The sequence below is a fragment of the Panulirus ornatus genome, chromosome 14 (genome assembly GCF_036320965.1).
Source record: "Panulirus ornatus isolate Po-2019 chromosome 14, ASM3632096v1, whole genome shotgun sequence".
NCBI lineage: Eukaryota > Metazoa > Arthropoda > Malacostraca > Decapoda > Palinuridae > Panulirus > Panulirus ornatus.
The window spans coordinates 62,610,685-62,631,960 of NC_092237.1; the positions used below are offsets into that span (position 1 = coordinate 62,610,685).

The window sequence follows — 21,276 nt, forward strand, 5'->3', positions numbered from 1 at the left end:
AGTGCTCATAGCAGTACATGTGACCTGAAACTTGGCAACCCAAAATCTGGTATGTTCCAAAAGCTGTATATTTTAAGGATCAAGGTCCAGAGGCCAAAAAATGCATATTTGTTTTCAATATCTGTACCAAGCTGTAAAAACTTTTTATTCCCATAAGGCAAAAGTATGTTGAATCAGTGAAAAGGGGAGGAATTAGTGCCAAAATGATGTTGAAAACATATTAGGTTTGCAAGTTGATTCAGCATTGGCTGTATGATGTTGATACTACATTTTGTTAACAATGTTGATGTAATGTTATGTCAACAGTGTATCAGTTTTGTTTACTACATCATTAGTTTGACACTGTACTATATACAATAATGAATAGTTCTTTGAAAGATGTAGGGATAGGACAGTTGGAGGACATAGTATGAAATTGAGCAAGACACTTGGTAAAAGAGATTGAAAGAAGTACTGTACTTTTATAATAGTGATGGATGAATGGAATAAAATGACTGAAGACATGATTAATGCAGGCGGTATATATTGATTAAAGATGGCAGATACCTAAGAATATTCAAGAGATGGAGATCCATGAATGTAACTCCCTCCTATGCAGTACAAAGAGGTGGATGCTGTTCTGATATCACATTGCATCAGTGTTGTTCAGTACAGAGTATGTGTTGTATTGATGTCATATCAGTGTTAAATAGCAATTTGACAAATCCGTTTACATCTTCAGTATACATTATACATAACATCTGAGGTGAAGATTTAAGCTACAGCCCATGCATTATAAGCAGAATCAACAACAATAATTTGGTGAGTAAACAAGAACCTTCAATATACTTATTTAATACCTTATTTATAATTTCTGCACACGCCAGCCAGATGACCTAAAACCCTGAAAATTATGAGATCCATCATGGGTCAGGTCCCAAGCATGCCAGGTTTAGGGTTGCCTACCTGTACTAAAATACTCATGATGGTATATCATCGAGTAACAGAAAATATGAAGTTAGATGAACGTAAGATTTTTTTGGTGGCTTTGTAGTTTGAATGGGTTAGATGAAGTGTTATTAGAAGTAGTAAGTGAAAAATAGTAGTGTTACTTTAGAAAAGAAAATGTTTGTGCATTGAAAATAAACTCGGCATGCAAATATTTTTGTTGTTTTTAGTATTTCAAGATGAATTCCAAATAAACCACAAATTAGATGAAGATTATATTATGCACCAGGATGGATAGTATTAAGATATTTCCACTGAAATGACTTTTAAAGTAAATGGACAGATAATATTAAGGTATTTTGTATGAAATGATCATAAAAGTAAAAAGGATATGAATGATTTCCTTTAATAGGAAGAGCGTGAGAAAAATGAGATAATGAAGGAACAGATGAAACGTGGGCTGGAAGAAGCGGAGCTTGAAGATCACCACTGGAGTGCACCAATTGATCTTCAACATTGGCTCCAACTTACTTATGAACGTGAAAGGATAGCATTTGAGAAGAAACAGTCTGCAGCCCGTGAACAGTTCTCCCAAGCCAGAGAATTGGTAAAGTGAAGATTTTCAGATTTTCTTTACTTTTAAATAGGTGGAATGAAGCATTAAGGATTGAAAGTCTGGATATTGATTTTGATCCACATATATCAATCTTTTTATTGTACAGAGTGTTTGACCAGTGCAGATCATCCTAAAGTTCTTTGAACATTGGAGAGGTAAAATGAAACCTTTGCTCCTATTTAATTGGCTCCAAAGTATTATTCTCTATCTCTTCATTTTTTTAATCTATTTTCCTTAATGTCTGTGGATTTAGTTGCTATGACTTATGTTTTGTCCCCTTGCATATCAGTGGCTGGGAGTATAGCAGAGCTCTATCTGCTTAAATGCCTTTTATACTTTTTTTTTATGCAATTCATGCCGTAACTTGAATTATAGTCTTTAGAGTTAAATGATTTTTGATGGAAAGTAAGTATATGCCTCTGATGAGTTTGAAAATGGGTGATATCGAACTTTTTTTCTGGGGTATACATGTTTTTTTCATATTCATCTATTTATTTTATTATACTTTGTCGCTGTCTCCCTTGTTAGTGAGGTAGCGCAAGGAAACAGACGAGAGAATGGCCCAACCCACCCACATACACATGTATATACGTACACATCCACACACGCACATATATATACCTATACACTTCAATGTATACATATGTATACATACACAGACATATACATATATACACATGCACATAATTCATACTTGCTGCCTTTATTCATTCTCGTTGCCACCCCGCCACACATGAAATAACAACCCCCTCCCCCACACGTGCACGAGGTAGCGCTAGGAAAAGACAACAAAGGCCACATTCGTTCACACTCAGTCTCTAACTGTCACGTATAATGCACCAAAACCACAGCTCTCTTTCCACGTCCAGGCCCCCCCAAAACTTTCCATGGTTTAACCCAGACACTTCACATGCCCTGGTTCAATCCATTGACAGCACGTCGACCCTGGTATACCACATCATTCTAATTCACTCTGTTCCTTGCACGCCTTTCACCCTCCTGCATGTTCAGGCCTCGATCGCTCAAAATCTTTTTCACTCCATCCTTCCACCTCCAGTTTGGTCTCCCACTTCTCCTCGTTTCCTCCATCTCTGACACATATGTCCTCTTTGTCAATCTTTTCTCGCTCATTCTCTCCATGTGACCAAACCATTTCAAAACACCCTCTTCTGCTCTCTCAACCATACTCTTTTCATTACCACACATCTCTCTTACCCTTTCATTACTTACTCGATCAAACCACCTCACACCACATATTATCCTCAAACATCTCATTTCCAACACATCTACCCTCCTCCACACAACCCTATCCATAGCCCACGCCTCACAACCATATAACATTGTTGGAACCACTATTCCTTCAAACATACCCATTTTTGCTTTCCGAGATAATGTTCTCACCTTCCACACGTTTTTCAATGCCCCCAGAACTTTCGCCCCCTCCCCCACCCTGACTCACTTCCACTTCCATGGTTTCATCCGCTGCCAGATCCGCTCCCAGATATCTAAAATGCTTCACTTCCTCCAATTTTTCTCCATTCAAACTTACCTCCCAATTTTTTCATGGATATACACTAATTTTGAAGACTTGTCTTTGTGTATGTGATAACTTGATTAGCATTCATCATTATATTTGAATAGTTTTTCATAACAAGCAAGTGATGACTTATACCTTGGATAAGTTAACAAATGAGTAACATTTGATGCATATTGGGCTGTTTTATTATAGGAACAAGAAGGAAATTTGTAGAGATTGGTGTTTTGGCCATAATATCTTAAATTATGAAGTTATCTTCATAAAATTTTCATCATGGATACAATGTAATGTTAGCAGATGCCACGTGCAGTGTTTGCAAAGAACCTTGTCCACCTCTCCATACATTTTTAAAGGTGATGTCACATACATTTTAGTACTCCTGTATGTCTCCTTTGGTCCTGATTAATAATGGCAGATGTCTGGGTGTGGAAATGATAAGGTTTCTGAAATATTCTAGATCCATATTCTGGGTCCATAGGGTCTCGATCTCCAGAAGGAGGTGTGGCACTGATGAGGTATTGCAAGAAGTAGCCACCTAATCATGTGTTCTGGGCACCCAGTGTACCTCAAAATCTCACATGTACCCACATTTCTTGCTTACAGTCTTGAATTTGGACTTTCTCCTCTTTAGAAAGGTAAGAACCAACCATCTTGAAGTACAGGGGGAAGAAATGTAGTGCCTAGAAGTTAAATTCCCAAAATGAAGTGGCAGCCAGGAAAAGTAAAGAAAGAATATTGTTCCCTCAAGATAGCACACTGAGGTGGGTTGCTGGTGCTCACACCTTTGGAAACAATAATCTCAGCGATCAGATGTATGTTGATTTCACCCAGACATCATCATTAACTTGTGCTTATAATTAAACCTTGGCTGCGTATTGCCTTTAGAATTACATGGGGAGCAGACAGTGTTTTTTCAGACACTGTAGGTGATGTCACTGTTACCTACATTTTGTGAATGAGTGGATATTAAAGAAAAACTGCTATGGCTGTATTTCCTGTGAGTGGATATTAAAGAAAAACTGCTGTGGCTATATTTCTTGTACTTATGAAGATAGCTTGATGAAAGTTTTAACAGATTACATTATTAGGTATTACATTATCACATCAGAGTAGAATGCCCCAAATCCGGCACTCTTGGTTGGAGCTGATCTGTTGTTGGATTTCAGACTTTTCAGGATTTTGATTACCTGTTGTGCAGTGGAAACCTGTTAAGAGGATCAATGAATTCTTAGTCAACTAGTGGTGTTTTTTCCCCATCACATAAGTTCATATAAGTTTTAAGCACTACAGCCATGATTATTTATCATAGTTATCAGAAATTCATGATTGTTTTCAACAAAATGTACATATAAACTAAGGGAAAGACCTGATGAGAAACTGGAAAAGATTTGAGGTGGACCTAGAGAAAAATTAAGAAAGACCTTGAAAAGACTTGGAGAAATCTTGTTTAAGGGTTTGTTTGTTACTGTCAAAGCTGATTGATTGATTGATAGCACCTAGAGGCCCCAACTTTAGGATGTAGGTACTTCAGAATCTTTGTAAGGTATTAAGCTACCTTTACAGTATGCACAGGTAATTATGTACATATATGTAAAACAAAATCATACTGTTTAGTGAATATCTTTCCTAATTCTTGGAAAGAGTTGGAGCTACTTTCATTCTTCCAATGATTGACTTTGGCAGTTATTCTTTTGCTTACTACAGTTTATGCGAAGTCACATTTACATTATAGTACTTTGTCATCTCTCCTTTGGCCTTGATTACCATCTGCTGATGACTAGGCATAACATTGACAAGGTTCCTGAAGTATTCTAGGTCTCTGTTTTGAATCCATACAGTCTTGAACTGAATGAGTGAGGTACTAATGAGTTGTTGCTCAAAGCAGATGTGTTCTGAGCACGTACTGCACCTAGAAATCTCTTGTGTACCCACATTTTCCTGCTGCCAGGTGAGAATTCAGGCTTTTTCCTCCTTAGAAAAGTAAGAGCCAACCATTTTGAAGCCTGTAATACAGCATCCAGAGCCAAATTTAAGTGGCAGAAAGGAAGAGTAAAGAAAGAGCATCCTTCCTTCAAGATGGCCTGAGGCACACTGAGGTGGGTTGCTGGTGCTCACACCATAAGAAATGCTGTTCATAGCAACCAGATTTAAGATAATTTCACCCTGAGAGCTTCATATGCATATACCCACAATAGACCATAGCTGTGTTTTGCTTTTAAAAACATATGGGGGCAGACATTGATTTTTGCGGGTAGTGTATATGACCTCGCTTATAGTTCTCAGACCCTCTTTTATATTGATCAGAGATTATTTTTTTCCTTTTCTGTTTTTCATTTTCTTTTTATTCTCACCTTTATTTTTTCATATTCATTGTGCCTGTAAGTGGTAGCAAATTAACTTATCTGATTACAAGAACAAAGGTGGAATTTTTTTGAAAGCATGCATTGCAAGAATTACTGAAGATTCCGTGTGAAAAGTTTAAAGGTTATCAGTCACCATAAGCTGTGGGAAGACCCTTCCTGTACCACTGTGTTGTGTATGCAAGATAGAACAAAATGTGATTGAACTTGTGTAGTCCTGTCATTTAGGATTTTTGCTGGTAGATTTTAATCTCATGTTTTGTTTCAGTGTGAAAAGCTCAATCGTCAGCGTCGCAGTTTAATGGGGATGCTAGCATCTGTTCATGGAAAAATGGACAATGTTGATCAGTCTATAAGTCAAGCCAGGTGAGTATGAAACCTGTGATAAGAATATCTGTATATTAAGATTTTTTATGCCTTATTATTATCCTAGGGATTCCCTTTGTGAGCTCCAAAGCTTTTATGCATAAATTAAATCTACTAGAATTGTGAGGATATTTGGAATGAGCCTCACTAATTCTGAATAACGTTGAATGTTAAATATAATTTTTTCAGATGGTATTGATCCTTTTTTGTGTCATGAATAATTGAATATTTTAGTTATTGCATCAATCAGGCAGCCAAGAATTACACCATTCTCAGTGTCATGGCTGGTGGTTTTATAAACATGGCTCTTTCTAAGCAGTTGAAGTTCCTGTATCATTGACAGTAAACAGAAAAGAGTACAATGATTTAAGGACCTTCCCACTTCAGAGCCCCCTGTTCCATGCAACCATACCAAGCATAACTATGAAGCTGCAGGAAAGACATAAAATCGGTCCTGGGATTACAGAATTGTCAACAGATGTGTACCTTCCAGGTTCTATGTCTCATACTTTCTTCCTACCTTTTTTTCAATTCTTTCTTCAACAGATACACCTATATGGTGATGACACAACACTGCTCTTCACTTTCTTCACATTTCCTCCATGCTCTCTGCATCTCATCGTGACAGCTTTCTCTAGAAATTTAGTCTTGTGTAGGATATATCAGTTCATTGCCTCCATAACTCAGCTTCTCCCTAACTTTTTTTCTAAAAGCTCTCACAACTTTCCCATGTTTTTTGATGGATCTCTATATCCATCACTCTGTGCAAAGAGCACACAAACGTAATTGATGTCACTGTGATATCCAATTTGTCTTGGAAACTTCATGTTATACAAATAGGTAAGTCTGCCTCTAAGAATTTAGGAGCCTGTTCAGATGCTGTAGACTCTTTTGGACAGTCGTGCCATTTGTTCAAAGGTTTGATTTTTTCCTTTTATGAAGTACTACTTTCATGTCTGGGGAGGATTTAACTGCACATACTAACTAAACTAATTAACTCAAAAGCACTCCAACTAATCAGCTCTCCCTCTCTGACTTGGAACTTGACCTAATTTTGCTATACTACGCTGTTGGTTCACTTTCCTTTTCCTATAGATATTACTTTGGTTTCTGCTCCAGGGGGCTTGCTACTTGTGTGCCCCCACCTTAGTTAGATCATGTAATACTTGGCAAGCTGCTGCATTGTATAATTACTGTATGTTCTTTAGCAGCTCAAGGATGAGCCACCGTGATGTCTGTTTCTTTCCCTGTACTTTGGTACTCTATCCACATATACCTTTCTTATGATTACAACCTGTTCCTTTTCCGCTTCTTTTGAAATATATAAAATTATGACTCCTCTCCTCTTTGTATTGATCCCTGTCATTAACACTTGTCATAATGTATTTAAGCCCTGGCCTCAGTATGGACTTTTGTCTGGGATTGGAGCCTCCAAAATAAAAAGACATACATACCACAAATGGCATCTGCATTTATGGTTGTCTAAAAGTGATACAAAACATAATAATCTTGTTGATATTTTAATATTAAGAGAATGATGGATTAGATATGGTAAACAGTAAGGCACTATGGTGCATTAAAAAGATTTACTTGTGGATATGATATCATCACCATATGGAGAATATTTAGTTTAATTATTGCATAACCTTAATGACACATTAGTATTGTTTAAAAGTTTTGGAAATAATGATCCTTCATTTGCTTCAGTTACTAATGAATTAGAGTAATGATAAAAAGGTGATAGATAACCATGCTAACATATGTTTGTAATATAATAATTCCCACCTCTGCTGCCACTCATTACAGGTAGTCACTCTTTCTTCCATTAAGACATTACCAAATTTCATTAATATACCACTGTAGCAAGAGAAAATGATCCTATGTGTAGCATTTGAAGTTTTATGGTTCCTTGCTCAACAAATGTGGAAAGAATACCATTGTGATGGTGCATTTTCCAGGCAAAGGAACCTGACAATATACCATATATACAGAACAGTACTGTTCAGTATTGACTGTTTCCATAGTGATGTAGGTTCTCTTGTTATAACTTTGTTATTTTTATACAGTTTATTTTCATGTTTCATGCACTTTTATTACAAACTTTTGAGCTAAATTGCATGTAACTAGAATATGTATGGGGAAGTAACTGACCTGGCATAACCCTGCCTAAATATGAATGATTATAAGATGTTGCCTGAAGCAGGTCTAGCACAATGCTTACTGAGTATTCTGCTTAATTCACAGTATTGTTGTAGTCTTCAGCCATTCATTGTTTGTAATTATCAGTTTTAGGTTGATCTGGTATTTCCCTCATCCTTCTATCCAGTTTTTGTATGAGTGTTGATATTTTTTTCACATTCTTATGGAATATTCTTACTGCAGTATAAATTGTATTTTTGTGTTTTGGATGTGATAATACATTTCATGATTGCTCTATTATTGTTGAAGAACTGTATTCTACTCTGTTTCCAATTTAATGGGGTGGATCAGGTGCACACAGCATCTCTTTCTCCCAACAGTCTTTGGTAAGTGTTGAGAATACTATCATTGTTTGTGCTTTACTTTAAGTATTATTATTCATATTTTGTGAAAAGATTATTGAATTTGTCATATATGTGCTTGACAAAGGTGAAAAGGTGCCATTGTTCTTAATTTTGTTTGTATAATGTTTTGGTGCTGAAATTTTCTGGAGTAATACATCTGATATGTAACTGGAGTCTGTGGGAAAATGGGTTTCACTTTCCTGAATTGTGCTCAAAAATACATCTTTTAGGAATGTATCTGTACTGTTATTTGGGATATGAGAGTTGGGGTGAGAGAGTATCATTAAATTTTAGGGAGAATAAAAAGATGTTCTGGAAGGAGATAAATAAAGTGCGTAAGACAAGGGAGCAAACGGGAACTGCAGTGAAGGGCGCAAATGGGGAGGTGATAACAAGTAGTGGTGATGTGAGAAGGAGATGGAGTGAGTATTTTGAAGGTTTGTTGAATGTGTTTGAAGATAGAGTGGCAGATATAGGGTGTTTTGGTAGAGGTGGTGTGCAAAGTGAGAGGGTTAGGGAAAATGATTTGGTAAACAGAGAAGAGGTAGTAAAAGCTTTGCGGAAGATGAAAGCCAGCAAGGCAGCAGGTTTGGATGGTATTACAGTGGAATTTATTAAAAAAGGGGGTGACTGTATTGTTGACTGGTTGGTAAGGTTATTTAATGTATGTATGACTCATGGTGAGGTGCCTGAGGATTGGCGGAATGCATGCATAGTGCCATTGTACAAAGGCAAAGGGGATAAGAGTGAGTGCTCAAATTACAGAGGTATAAGTTTGTTGAGTAAATGTGAATAAGAGCAAGGTTATTAGGTACAGTAGGGTTGAGGGTCAAGTCAATTGGGAGGTAAGTTTGAATGGAGAACAACTGGAGGAAGTTAAGTGTTTTAGATATCTGGGAGTGGATCTGGCAGCGGATGGAACCATGGAAGCGGAAGTGAATCATAGGGTGGGGGAGGGAGCGAAAATTCTGGGAGCCTTGAAGAATGTGTGGAAGTCGAGAACATTATCTCGGAAAGCAAAAATGGGTATGTTTGAAGGAATAGTGGTTCCAACAATGTTGTATGGTTGCAAGGCATGGGCTATGGATAGAGTTGTGCGCAGGAGGGTGGATGTGCTGGAAATGAGATGTTTGAGGACAATGTGTGGAGTGAGGTGGTTTGATCGAGTAAGTAATGTAAGGGTAAGAGAGATGTGTGGAAATAAAAAGAGTGTGGTTGAGAGAGCAGAAGAGGGTGTTTTGAAATGGTTTGGGCACATGGAGAGAATGAGTGAGGAAAGATTGACCAAGAGGATATATGTGTCGGAGTTGGAGGGAAGGAGGAGAGGTGGGAGACCAAATTGGAGGTGGAAAGATGGAGTGAAAAAGATTTTGAGTGATCGGGGCCTGAACATGCAAGAGGGTGAAAGGCGGGCAAGGAATAGAGTGAATTGGATCGATATGGTATACCGGGGTTGACGTGCTGTCAGTGGATTGAATCAGGGCATGTGAAGCGTCTGGGGTAAACCATGGAAAGCTGTGTGGGGCCTGGATGTGGGAAGGGAGCTGTGGTTTCAGGCATTATTGCATGACAGCTAGAGACTGAGTGTGAACGAATGGGGCCTTTGTTGTCTTTTCCTAGTGCTACCTCGCACACATGAGGGGGGAGGGGGATGGTATTCCATGTGTGGCGAGGTGGCGATGGGAATGAATAAAGGCAGACAGTGTGAATTGTGTGCATGGGTATACATGTGTGTGTCTGTGTGTGTGTATATATGTGTACATTGAGATGTATAGGTATGTATATTTGCGTGTGTGGACGTGTATGTATATACATTGTGTATGGGGGTGGGTTGGGCCATTTCTTTCGTCTGTTTCCTTGCGCTACCTCGCAAACGCGGGAGACAGCGACAAAGCAAAATGAATAAATATTAATATATATATATATGAACTATTAATATATATATATGTATATTATCCCTGGGGATAGGGGTGAAAGAATACTTCCCACGTATTCCTCGCGTGTCGTAGAAAGCGACTAGAGGGGACGGGAGCGGGGGGCCGGAAATCCTCCCCTCCTTGTATTAACTTTCTAAAATGGGAAACAGAAGAAGGAGTCACGCGGGGAGTGCTCATCCTCCTCGAAGGCTCAGAGTGGGGTGCCTAAATGTGTGTGGATGTAACCAAGATGTGAAAAAAGGAGAGATAGGTAGTATGTTTGAGGAAAGGAACCTGGATGTTTTGGCTCTGAGTGAAACGAAGCTCAAGGGTAAAGGGGAAGAGTGGTTTGGAAATGTCTGGGGAGTGAAGTCAGGGGTTAGTGAGAGGACAAGAGCAAGGGAAGGAGTAGCAATACTCCTGAAACAGGAGTTGTGGGAGTATGTCATAGAATGTAAGAAAGTAAATTCTCGATTAATATGGGTAAAATTGAAAGTTGATGGAGAGAGGTGGGTGATTATTGGTGCATATGCACCTGGGCATGAGAAGAAAGATCATGAGAGGCAAGTGTTTTGGGAGCAGCTAAATGAGTGTGTTAGCGGTTTTGATGCACGAGACCGGGTTATAGTGATGGGTGATTTGAATGCAAAGGTGAGTAATGTGGCAGTTGAGGGAATAATTGGTATGCATGGGGTGTTCAGTGTTGTAAATGGAAATGGTGAAGAGCTTGTAGATTTATGTGCTGAAAAAGGACTGTTGATTGGGAATACCTGGTTTAAAAAGCGAGATATACATAAGTATACTTATGTAAGTAGGAGAGATGGCCAGAGAGCGTTATTGGATTACGTGTTAATGGACAGGCGTGCGAAAGAGAGACTTTTGGATGTCAATGTGCTGAGAGGTGCAACTGGAGGGATGTCTGATCATTATCTTGTGGAGGCTAAGGTGAAGATTAGTATGGGTTTTCAGAAAAGAAGAGTGAATGTTGGGGTGAAGAAGGTGGTGAGAGTAAGTGAGCTTGGGAAGGAGACCTGTGTGAAGAAGTATCAGGAGAGACTGTGTACAGAATGGAAAAAGGTGAGAACAATGGAAGTAAGGGGAGTGGGGGAGGAATGGGATGTATTTAGGGAATCAGTGATGGATTGCGCAAAAGATGCTTGTGGCATGAGAAGAGTGGGAGGTGGGCTGTTTAGAAAGGGTAGTGAGTGGTGGGATGAAGAAGTAAGAGTATTAGTGAAAGAGAAGAGAGAGGCATTTGGACGATTTTTGCAGGGAAAAAATGCAATTGAGTGGGAGAAGTATAAAAGAAAGAGACAGGAGGTCAAGAGAAAGGTGCAAGAGGTGAAAAAAAGGGCAAATGAGAGTTGGGGTGAGAGACTATCAGTAAATTTTAGGGAGAATAAAAAGATGTTCTGGAAGGAGGTAAATAGGGTGCGTAAGACAAGGGAGCAAATGGGAACTTCAGTGAAGGGCGTAAATGGGGAGGTGATAACAAGTAGTGGTGATGTGAGAAGGAGATGGAATGAGTATTTTGAAGGTTTGTTGAATGTGTCTGATGACAGAGTGGCAGATATAGGGTGTTTTGGTCGAGGTGGTGTGCAAAGTGAGAGGGTTAGGGAAAATGATTTGGTAAACAGAGAAGAGGTAGTAAAAGCTTTGCGGAAGATGAAAGCCGGCAAGGCAGCAGGTTTGGATGGTATTGCAGTGGAATTTATTAAAAAAGGGGGTGACTGTATTGTTGACTGGTTGGTAAGGTTATTTAATGTATGTATGACTCATGGTGAGGTGCCTGAGGATTGGCGGAATGCTTGCATAGTGCCATTGTACAAAGGCAAAGGGGATAAGAGTGAGTGCTCAAATTACAGAGGTATAAGTTTGTTGAGTATTCCTGGTAAATTATATGGGAGGGTATTGATTGAGAGGGTGAAGGCATGTACAGAGCATTAGATTGGGGAAGAGCAGTGTGGTTTCAGAAGTGGTAGAGGATGTGTGGATCAGGTGTTTGCTTTGAAGAATGTATGTGAGAAATACTTAGAAAAGCAAATGGATTTGTATGTAGCATTTATGGATCTGGAGAAGGCATATGATAGAGTTGATAGAGATGCTCTGTGGAAGGTATTAAGAATATATGGTGTGGGAGGCAAGTTGTTAGAAGCAGTGAAAAGTTTTTATCGAGGATGTAAGGCATGTGTACGTGTAGGAAGAGAGGAAAGTGATTGGTTCTCAGTGAATGTAGGTTTGCGGCAGGGGTGTGTGATGTCTCCATGGTTGTTTAATTTGTTTATGGATGGGGTTGTTAGGGAGGTAAATGCAAGAGTTTTGGAAAGAGGGGCAAGTATGAAGTCTGTTGGGGATGAGAGAGCTTGGGAAGTGAGTCAGTTGTTGTTCGCTGATGATACAGCGCTGGTGGCGGATTCATGTGAGAAACTGCAGAAGCTGGTGACGGAGTTTGGTAAAGTGTGTGGAAGAAGAAAGTTAAGAGTAAATGTGAATAAGAGCAAGGTTATTAGGTACAGTAGGGTTGAGGGTCAAGTCAATTGGGAGGTGAGTTTGAATGGTGAAAAACTGGAGGAAGTGAAGTGTTTTAGATATCTGGGAGTGGATCTGTCAGCGGATGGAACCATGGAAGCGGAAGTGGATCATAGGGTGGGGGAGGGGGCGAAAATTTTGGGAGCCTTGAAAAATGTGTGGAAGTCGAGAACATTATCCCGGAAAGCAAAAATGGGTATGTTTGAAGGAATAGTAGTTCCAACAATGTTGTATGGTTGCGAGGCGTGGGCTATGGATAGAGTTGTGCGCAGGAGGATGGATGTGCTGGAAATGAGATGTTTGAGGACAATGTGTGGTGTGAGGTGGTTTGATCGAGTAAGTAACGTAAGGGTAAGAGAGATGTGTGGAAATAAAAAGAGCGTGGTTGAGAGAGCAGAAGAGGGTGTTTTGAAATGGTTTGGGCACATGGAGAGAATGAGTGAGGAAAGATTGACCAAGAGGATATATGTGTCGGAGGTGGAGGGAACGAGGAGAAGAGGGAGACCAAATTGGAGGTGGAAAGATGGAGTGAAAAGGATTTTGTGTGATCGGGGCCTGAACATGCAGGAGGGTGAAAGGAGGGCAAGGAATAGAGTGAATTGGAGCGATGTGGTATACAGGGGTTGACGTGCTGTCAGTGGATTGAATCAAGGCATGTGAAGCGTCTGGGGTGAACCATGGAAAGCTGTGTAGGTGTGTATATTTGCGTGTATGGACGTGTGTATGTACATGTGTATGGGGGGGTTGGGCCATTTCTTTCGTCTGTTTCCTTGCGCTACCTCGCAAACGCGGGAGACAGCGACAAAGTATAAAAAAAAAAAAAAAAAAAAAAATATATGAACTTGTGATACTGCCATGGAACTCCCCATACTCTTTGATGATATGAACCCAAATTGCTATGCTGGGGAAAATCATCTCTAATCCAGCCCCCAGAAATAGGAATTATAGACATTTCTAAGATATACTATCTGAGGTAGATATTCTCCTAGTTACTTGATGCTAATGGAGAATCAACAAGCCTTTAGATCTTAGTATCTGATGACAACACATCATCCTCCATGGTGTAAAGAATGAGATGAAGTCAAGAGCAGCACCAAGAATGGAATTTGGAAGGCTGTGTGGAAGGAGTGTGTTCATGATGAAGGCTTTTTGATACTGACTTCAGATGTGGCACAGATGATCAACCTTGGCTGCTTTGTTAGGATTAATGATATAAAAGATGATCTGACAAAGCAGTGTGAATCCTCTGAGGAAGAAATTACTGCAGAGGACCTGATGGAGCTGACACAAAAGGAGAAAAAGAAAGCACAGCAATAAGTTAGTGGAGAACAGCATCATCTGAAATAAAGATGTCAGCATATCACCTTGCCCTTACTGACCAACTGATTCAGGAAGGGAATAACACAGATCTGTTGTGAAGTTTACAGGCTGGTGGTATTACGTCCAGAGTTGCTTCATTGTGACATCCAAAGTATGAGATGTATAGTGTGCGTGGTATTCATGCTCAGACGTTCGAATGCAAACCACACCTTTACATATTAGATTTATGGTGGTAGAAAATATATCCTTTGTCTATGAATTTATCTATATATTTATCTTTTTTTATAGTGAGAAAATTGTGCAATACAGTTTTAGGTGCTTTAACATACAAGAAATACTGCAAATTTTACTTAGTAATCATCTGATGAGTAATTAATTCTCTTATAGAACCATTATGGAGGAGGTGACACAGGAGTTGCGGGAAAGAGAACAGCGTTGGCGAAATATTGAGATTTTGGCAGGGTGCACCATCACTACAAACGCTGGACTGCACACCTTGGAATTGATGCTTCGTCCTCAAGTTAACGGTCGACCTCACTCCACCTATGCTCCTAGTATAGGTATGATGCGGGGATGTCTGTAACACCTCCTAATCCTTAAATCTTTCATGTGCCTTTGGTTTGGTTTGTGACAAAGAAGGTTATGTAGAATATTACCTTGTTTCCCTTATTTGTTTTTTATACTGATATGAAATTTTCAGTGTATTTTTAACTGTTGTTAAGGTGATATATACAGCATAGGCTGTAATAACAGTCCTAAAAATTACTTTGTTCAGCATGACTAGCATCTTGGATGTCACTTTTCTTTTATATGTAAGCAAATTGTAAGTTTCAAGTACTTATATATCTACAGCAGTTCTGCAATTGATAGAAAAAATTGAAAGTTTATATGACAGGTGAATTAATCAGCTAATGTATAGCGGTTTTGTGTTGTAAATTCAGCTGAGATGGATCAAGCTTCAGTTACTTTTGTCTTATTTAATGTCATCATCATCAAAGAACTTCAATGCACTGCATGATAAAAGATAGAACATTACAAATATCACATCAGATATATTGCTTATTTCTTAATGGATATCGCATTTTAGATATAATCATTGTTAAAGATGACAGGTGGCAGATTTTGCTTTCACTCAACTTGGTTTTTATACTGCCCTGTTTTGTGGTACTTGAGGCAGGCTCTGTGGATTTCCATATTGCTCATTAACAGTATCCTTTTGTGATAAGAACTGACATACTCAGGATTCCTAGGTAATTTAAAGGTTTCCTTCAAATGATGTTCTTCCATCCACTTTAAGTTTGTGTATTTACTACAGATGCTATGGTCCTCATAGTATGTGATCATCCAACTTGAGGTAGCATGACTAGGTAGTTATCAAAAGTAATTTGAACAAATACAAAGTGATTGAACCTTGTTTGAACTAACAAAAACTGTGAGGAACCAGTAAAACTGATATTGTCATCATTGTGCATGTGAGGAGTGTAGTGAGGCTGAGGCTGATTCAAATCAGAACTGTTCACAGTCCTTGTACATGAATAACAAAAGAATATCTGTGGTGGCTTTTTCATGGTTCATGAAGAACATTTTAGATTCAAGCTAAAAGAATTGTATGGGAAGCTTAAAGTTGATAAACACATTGTTACACATCTGGTACATCTTTCAGATCATGGCTTGCCTAAGAAGTATTGATACAGATTATTGATATATTCATCATCATGCACCACAGTACATATATCATTGCCATATTATGGATGGATGTCAACCATAGCAACAATCTTACCCAAAGATAAACAGATGTAACGTGTCTTGCTGCAGCAAAAGGTAGAGATATCTATTCTGCTATTCTTGGTGTCTATGCCATATAAGGATATGGTTATAGTACAGCATTTTTGTGGAAGGTTGATATTTTCCTCTTTTTCAGGAAGAAGTCAGATCTCATATATGCACTTTAAACCTTGATTATCTTGAATACTATGCAAATTTTATATTCAACTATAGCTCATTCATCTGCATCATATAAAGAAAGAAGAAAAATGTTTGATATTCTTACTTTGGAGGACAGCTATACCAAAAATCAACCACAGTGATTCAAGTCATCTACCCTTCAAATTGATTGTAGCTGAAAAAATTGATATAAAAATGATATGACATGTATGTGTAAAAGTACAGATACATCAGTCTCAGGCCTCATTAGCTTTGCAATAGAACAAAGGAGATATACTTTCTGAATAGAAAGTTTGTGATGAAGCTGTTAGATTGTGACCTAATCTATGGAAATCTTTACAACACATAGAAATTGGTAGGAGTGATAAAGAATGATTCAGTTTATGATATCTCTTTTAGATGGAGTATTAAGAAGACTAAAGGAATATAGAAGCTTAGAATGCTGCATTAGCGGGGTTTTCCTAAATGGATAGTGCACCCAGTGTATATATGAGGGTTAATCAATAGTATGTATAAAGGGCAGGTAGTAGAGTGCATGCAGATGTGGAGCTTGGAATAGCTGGAATGAATAGACATTAGATGGAGAGTATAAAGTAACTAATCCAAACTAAAACCTGGATAGTTAAGGTGATTTGGACATATTTGAAAAGAAAAATAAGGTGGAAAGTGATCTAGATTTTAGTATTTATGTAAATAAGGCATGCAGGGAAAGATGCAGAGAAAGACTGAAGTTAAGGTGGAAGGACAGAGTGACATGATATGTAGATGGTTGGAAATGAGAAGGGGTGTGCTGAGAAGCACAAGGACTAGTGTTAAGAGATTTTGTTTGAAGCAGCGGTATTGTATGAAAAAAAAGTTCTTTGGCCTTTTATAAGTCTTAAGATGAATAGTTGGGACACATACTTAGAACAAAGTTACCAGTTGTTTGAAATGCACGGGGTTTTCATAGTGGGTTTAGCATTTTTCTTGTTTTCTTTTGCGATGAGACTTCCATATTTTGAGAAATGCTTTGTACCAAAGAAAACATTAGGAAATATGCATTAGATATCAAACACATGCTTGATTTTATCATCATTATTGCATTGTTAAGTGTGAGATCATCAGAACACATTATGCTGCTGATAATGCACTCCTTGTCATCACCCTCAAGGGTAGGTGTTCTCCAGTCAAAGTATTCAATGTTTCTTTGACCTTAGGATAAAACCTCTCGTGTAGATTGAAAGTCAGTTTTGTTGTTAAAGAATTGAGAGTTTCAAATTTGGCATAGGTCCTTGTCATGTGACAACTCATTCTCTGGGATGTATTTTTAGTTCTGCCTATTGAGAATTGGGATTCAGTGAACTTTTGTCATAGCTTTGTTTTGTCATGCTGGAAATAGTTTTTTCCATAAGTTTACAGTGTTGCCTGTACCTTTTACTAAAAGTTACATGTCACTTGTTGAAACTGGATTCCACTTTTTAGTAGGAGAAATTTGGGAATTTATTGCAGCAACATTTTGTAAAGTCAAGATTTTAAGCATTTTCTGAAGTAGGATGCTCTCATTACCCCTTCAGGATGTTTGGGCTGTTAAAATTATCAAACTTATTAAGTTGATATCTAAATTAGATAAAAGCAGAAGAAATATTTGGAAGCAGGTTTATGATGATATTACAAGTCCATTAATGTTTTGATGTATATGATATATTGATTATGTTTGAGGTAAACTAAAAAAGTGGAGGTAGGGTAGTGGTTTTTATAGTGTCTTTGAACAGTGATTTCCATAATGTCAGGATCACTTTCTAGTAATTACCTGAAGATTTTTGTTATGGAAATTGTCTGAACAATTTAGTCATAAATATACAATATGTCAGTTTATTTAACTTCTTTATGATCCATATACTTGTTCATAATCTATGTTTGGCTTTGTATTATATCAGTATTATGTATGTTACAGTTGGTTGCTACACACACAACCCTCATCAGATATTTTAAATTGCCAAACATTTTCACAACTCTTATATTGATTTGTATACTGCCTAAGTAAAGAAAATACCACTTGCTTTTACTGAAAAACAAAAATATATGAAAATTGGGATAAACTTCAACTAATGAACTTAGGAGAACAGTTGTAGTAAGCAAGCAGGGTTAGATAAATTCTGAAGTAAGAGGAAACCATAAAAGATAGAATGTTAGAAAGATGTGGAGAAGTCACATATGGGATCATGAAATGCTGTTAACTCATATATAGTAATATTGTGTTTATTTTCCATCTGCCTTTGTGCAGTTTAGAAAAAAAAATTCTTTCATAAGGCAATAGATTTGCATTCAAAGTAAAAAAAGAAATACTCAGAAAGTTATATGCAAATACCTTTGTTTTGGGTTGGTGCACTGGTGAGTGAAGGGTGGAGGGGGATATGTGCGTCACATCTGACAGCTCCTATTAAAAGGAAAGGACACAAGGGTGTAGTTTCTTTCTTTCTATTCAGCTTGGTTTCACACTGTATGCTTATTTCATACACTGCAAACCCACTAAATATGAGTGATGAGGGAAAGTGGCTGGCATATGTCGTGAGAATATTGAATGCTTCGTTTCTTGAACTTGCTTTTGCATTCTTTTATTTCAAATAGAGGCAGTATTGGTGGCAAGTAACATGAATATATTGAAAATCATCACACTTCACACTGAAAATAATTGTAAGATTGGTTAGCATGTGTGGGGAGGATATTTGAGGTGTTTTTCTTTGCAAGGGCGGTACCACGTCACTTATCATCTATCATAAAAGTCCTCCATCACCTTAGGATTACATAAAGAGAAAATCTGTTAAGTTCTTACCAAATTTCTTCCTTGTGAGCTAAAGCCAAGCTGAGGGTGATGGGAATAGCATCCTATAATGACCTCTCTGCTCCTTATAGTCCCACTAAAATCACATCTGTATTTATTCATGCTTCTTCAACTTCCTCACCAGTTGAGTCATATCATAAGTCTCCCTTCTCAAAATGTAGTATTATTGCACTATTACTAATTTTTTATCAGTTGAGTTGCTGTATATGTGTTATGTGCAGGTTGATGGCCATGCTCCTGCATTGTTGGTTTTAGGGGTACTGAGAAGACCAGGATATTTTCTTGTGCATTCTTAGGGATGCCTCTGAGAGACCTCTGAAGGCTACTCATGTTATGATGATTCAGCTGGATATTTAAGGAAAGGAAGGAAAATTTAGATTGTCATGTGATGATGAGAGACGTCCTCGAAAGGATCATCATCAGATAATAGGGGATTAAGGGTTCTATATCACTTAAGATGACCAAAAATCAACCAAAGTGATAAGATGTGATAATACATTCCAAAAGGCTTAATCCCTTAAGTTCTTGAACCCTCCCATAAGCTGAATTTATGAACATTTAAGCAAGCTAATCCTTATCTTACCTTACCTTCATACCCCAGGAGTCCCTTCTTTGGGGCATCGACAGTGCTCAGGAAGCCATCAACATCAGTTGGGCAGAATCACCAAATGAGTTACCCACTCGACTTCAAGGTGACAAAGGCTTTTCATCTCGGACCAACCATTGAGAACTCTGTCACATCATGTGACCTGAAAACACCAAATCAGTTCTCCAAGCACCATGGTAAAGATGTTATCTCTTTCATGTGTTTCAGTACATGCAAAAAGATATAAAAAAAGATATAGACTTTACCTTGGTGCTTGAGGAATTTATTTGAAGTTTCTTATAACTCTTATGGGTGTGAACTTTCACCTATCAGATCACATGATTTTATAGGGATCTCACTGAGTCATCGGCTAGTCTGAGATGGAAAGCTTTTGTCACCTCGAAGTTGTATGGATAATTCAGTGGCCTACCACTGCATTCACATCCTTGGTGCTCAGTGGTAATTTGCTTCCTTTGCTGTGAATCTTATTATTATTATTATAGAGCTAAACTCATTAGTTAGAAGTAGTAGGAACTTGAGTTAGGAGCCTATGAAAACACCATGCTCCATTTGCCGTCTCCCAGTGACCTGTTAAGATTGAGGAACTAAATGCTAAAAGTGGCACTGGAGTCCACTAGTTAGGAGACTCTTTTGCCATGATTAGATAGCATGTGAGACCCTCAGCAATGCCTGAACCAAGAAAGTAAGAGGATGATAAAAGAAGGCATTGTAATTAGTTAAGTTTAGTCCAGACAGCAGATCACAAAGGGCAGTCAAGTTAAACCTGTTATCACACTAAAGTTGTTGAAATTCTCTCTTCCTGTCAATTTGACATTAGCTAAAAATGGATTGAGATAAGAGACAAGATCCACCAAAAGAAAGCAAGGGTAAGGGATAAAACACCTGAGAACAAAAGTATTAATATATTGGTTGAAATAAAAAAAAGCCAGGATCAGAAAGTACTACAAATGGAAATGGAAGTAAAGAAACTTGGAAATCAATGGAAAGATATCGAGAGGTGTCATGGTATGAGAGAGGAAACTAGGGCATTATATGTTAGAATAAATGATCATATACTTAGACATGCATGGCTCAAGGAGGTCAATCATGTAAGCAAAAAGATAAAAGGTAAAAAGATCAAACAGCAAGAAAAGTCAGAAGGGGCTTTTTGAGATATCCTAGAGGCTGCTGAACAACTGGAAATACCCATAACACAAATTACAGAAACTGAAAAATGGTGAGCAGGGAGATGCAGTTTCTGGGGCTGGTCAATAGACTCAGAGCATGTTGAATGGTGTCATGAGAATAACATGAGGACACTAAAACTGAGATGCCCATGGTATAGAATGAAAGTTGTAGGTAGAACAACATGTACCCTTAAAGACTGAGCAATCAGCAAAATTTATATCCTGTAAGTGAAAAGTGCAGAGCATACAGGATTAATTCTTGTTTACAAAAAGAGAGACTACAGAGAAAGGCAGAGGCACAGAAGAATAAGTGAAAACTGTTGGACTTAATCGCAAGGTGCGAAGCATCTAGACTAGAAAGATTAGTTTACCAGAGCTTGATACATGTAGATCTTTGATTCTTTTTGGAGTGGATGAAGAATGTACACAGGAATCGGTGGTTGTCATGAAGGTGAACAGTTAAGTTAAAGTGGAGTCATCTAGCTGAGAGTTACTTAAGGCTAAGAAACTTAAAAACAAAGTGAAATTTAGTGAGAGTAATTATCAGATGATAGAAGAGGTTATTGAAATGTTAGGCTGAAAGTACTGTTTACAAATGGTGATCTAATAAAAGTTTGTCGCTGC

General features: G+C 38.1%; 1 protein-coding gene across 7 annotated transcripts in view; it reads left to right on the top strand.

The window, feature by feature from the left end:
• Window positions 1–21,276, top strand: part of Stim (stromal interaction molecule) — a 173,172-nt gene that overhangs the window by 123,200 nt on the left and 28,696 nt on the right. For all 7 annotated transcript variants that reach the window (XM_071670129.1, XM_071670128.1, XM_071670135.1 and 4 more), the window contains 3 exons: window positions 1,340–1,534; window positions 5,709–5,806; window positions 14,502–14,674. In XM_071670129.1, the coding sequence (XP_071526230.1) occupies window positions 1,340–1,534; window positions 5,709–5,806; window positions 14,502–14,674 (466 nt within the window). The remainder of the gene's footprint in view (window positions 1–1,339; window positions 1,535–5,708; window positions 5,807–14,501; window positions 14,675–21,276) is intronic.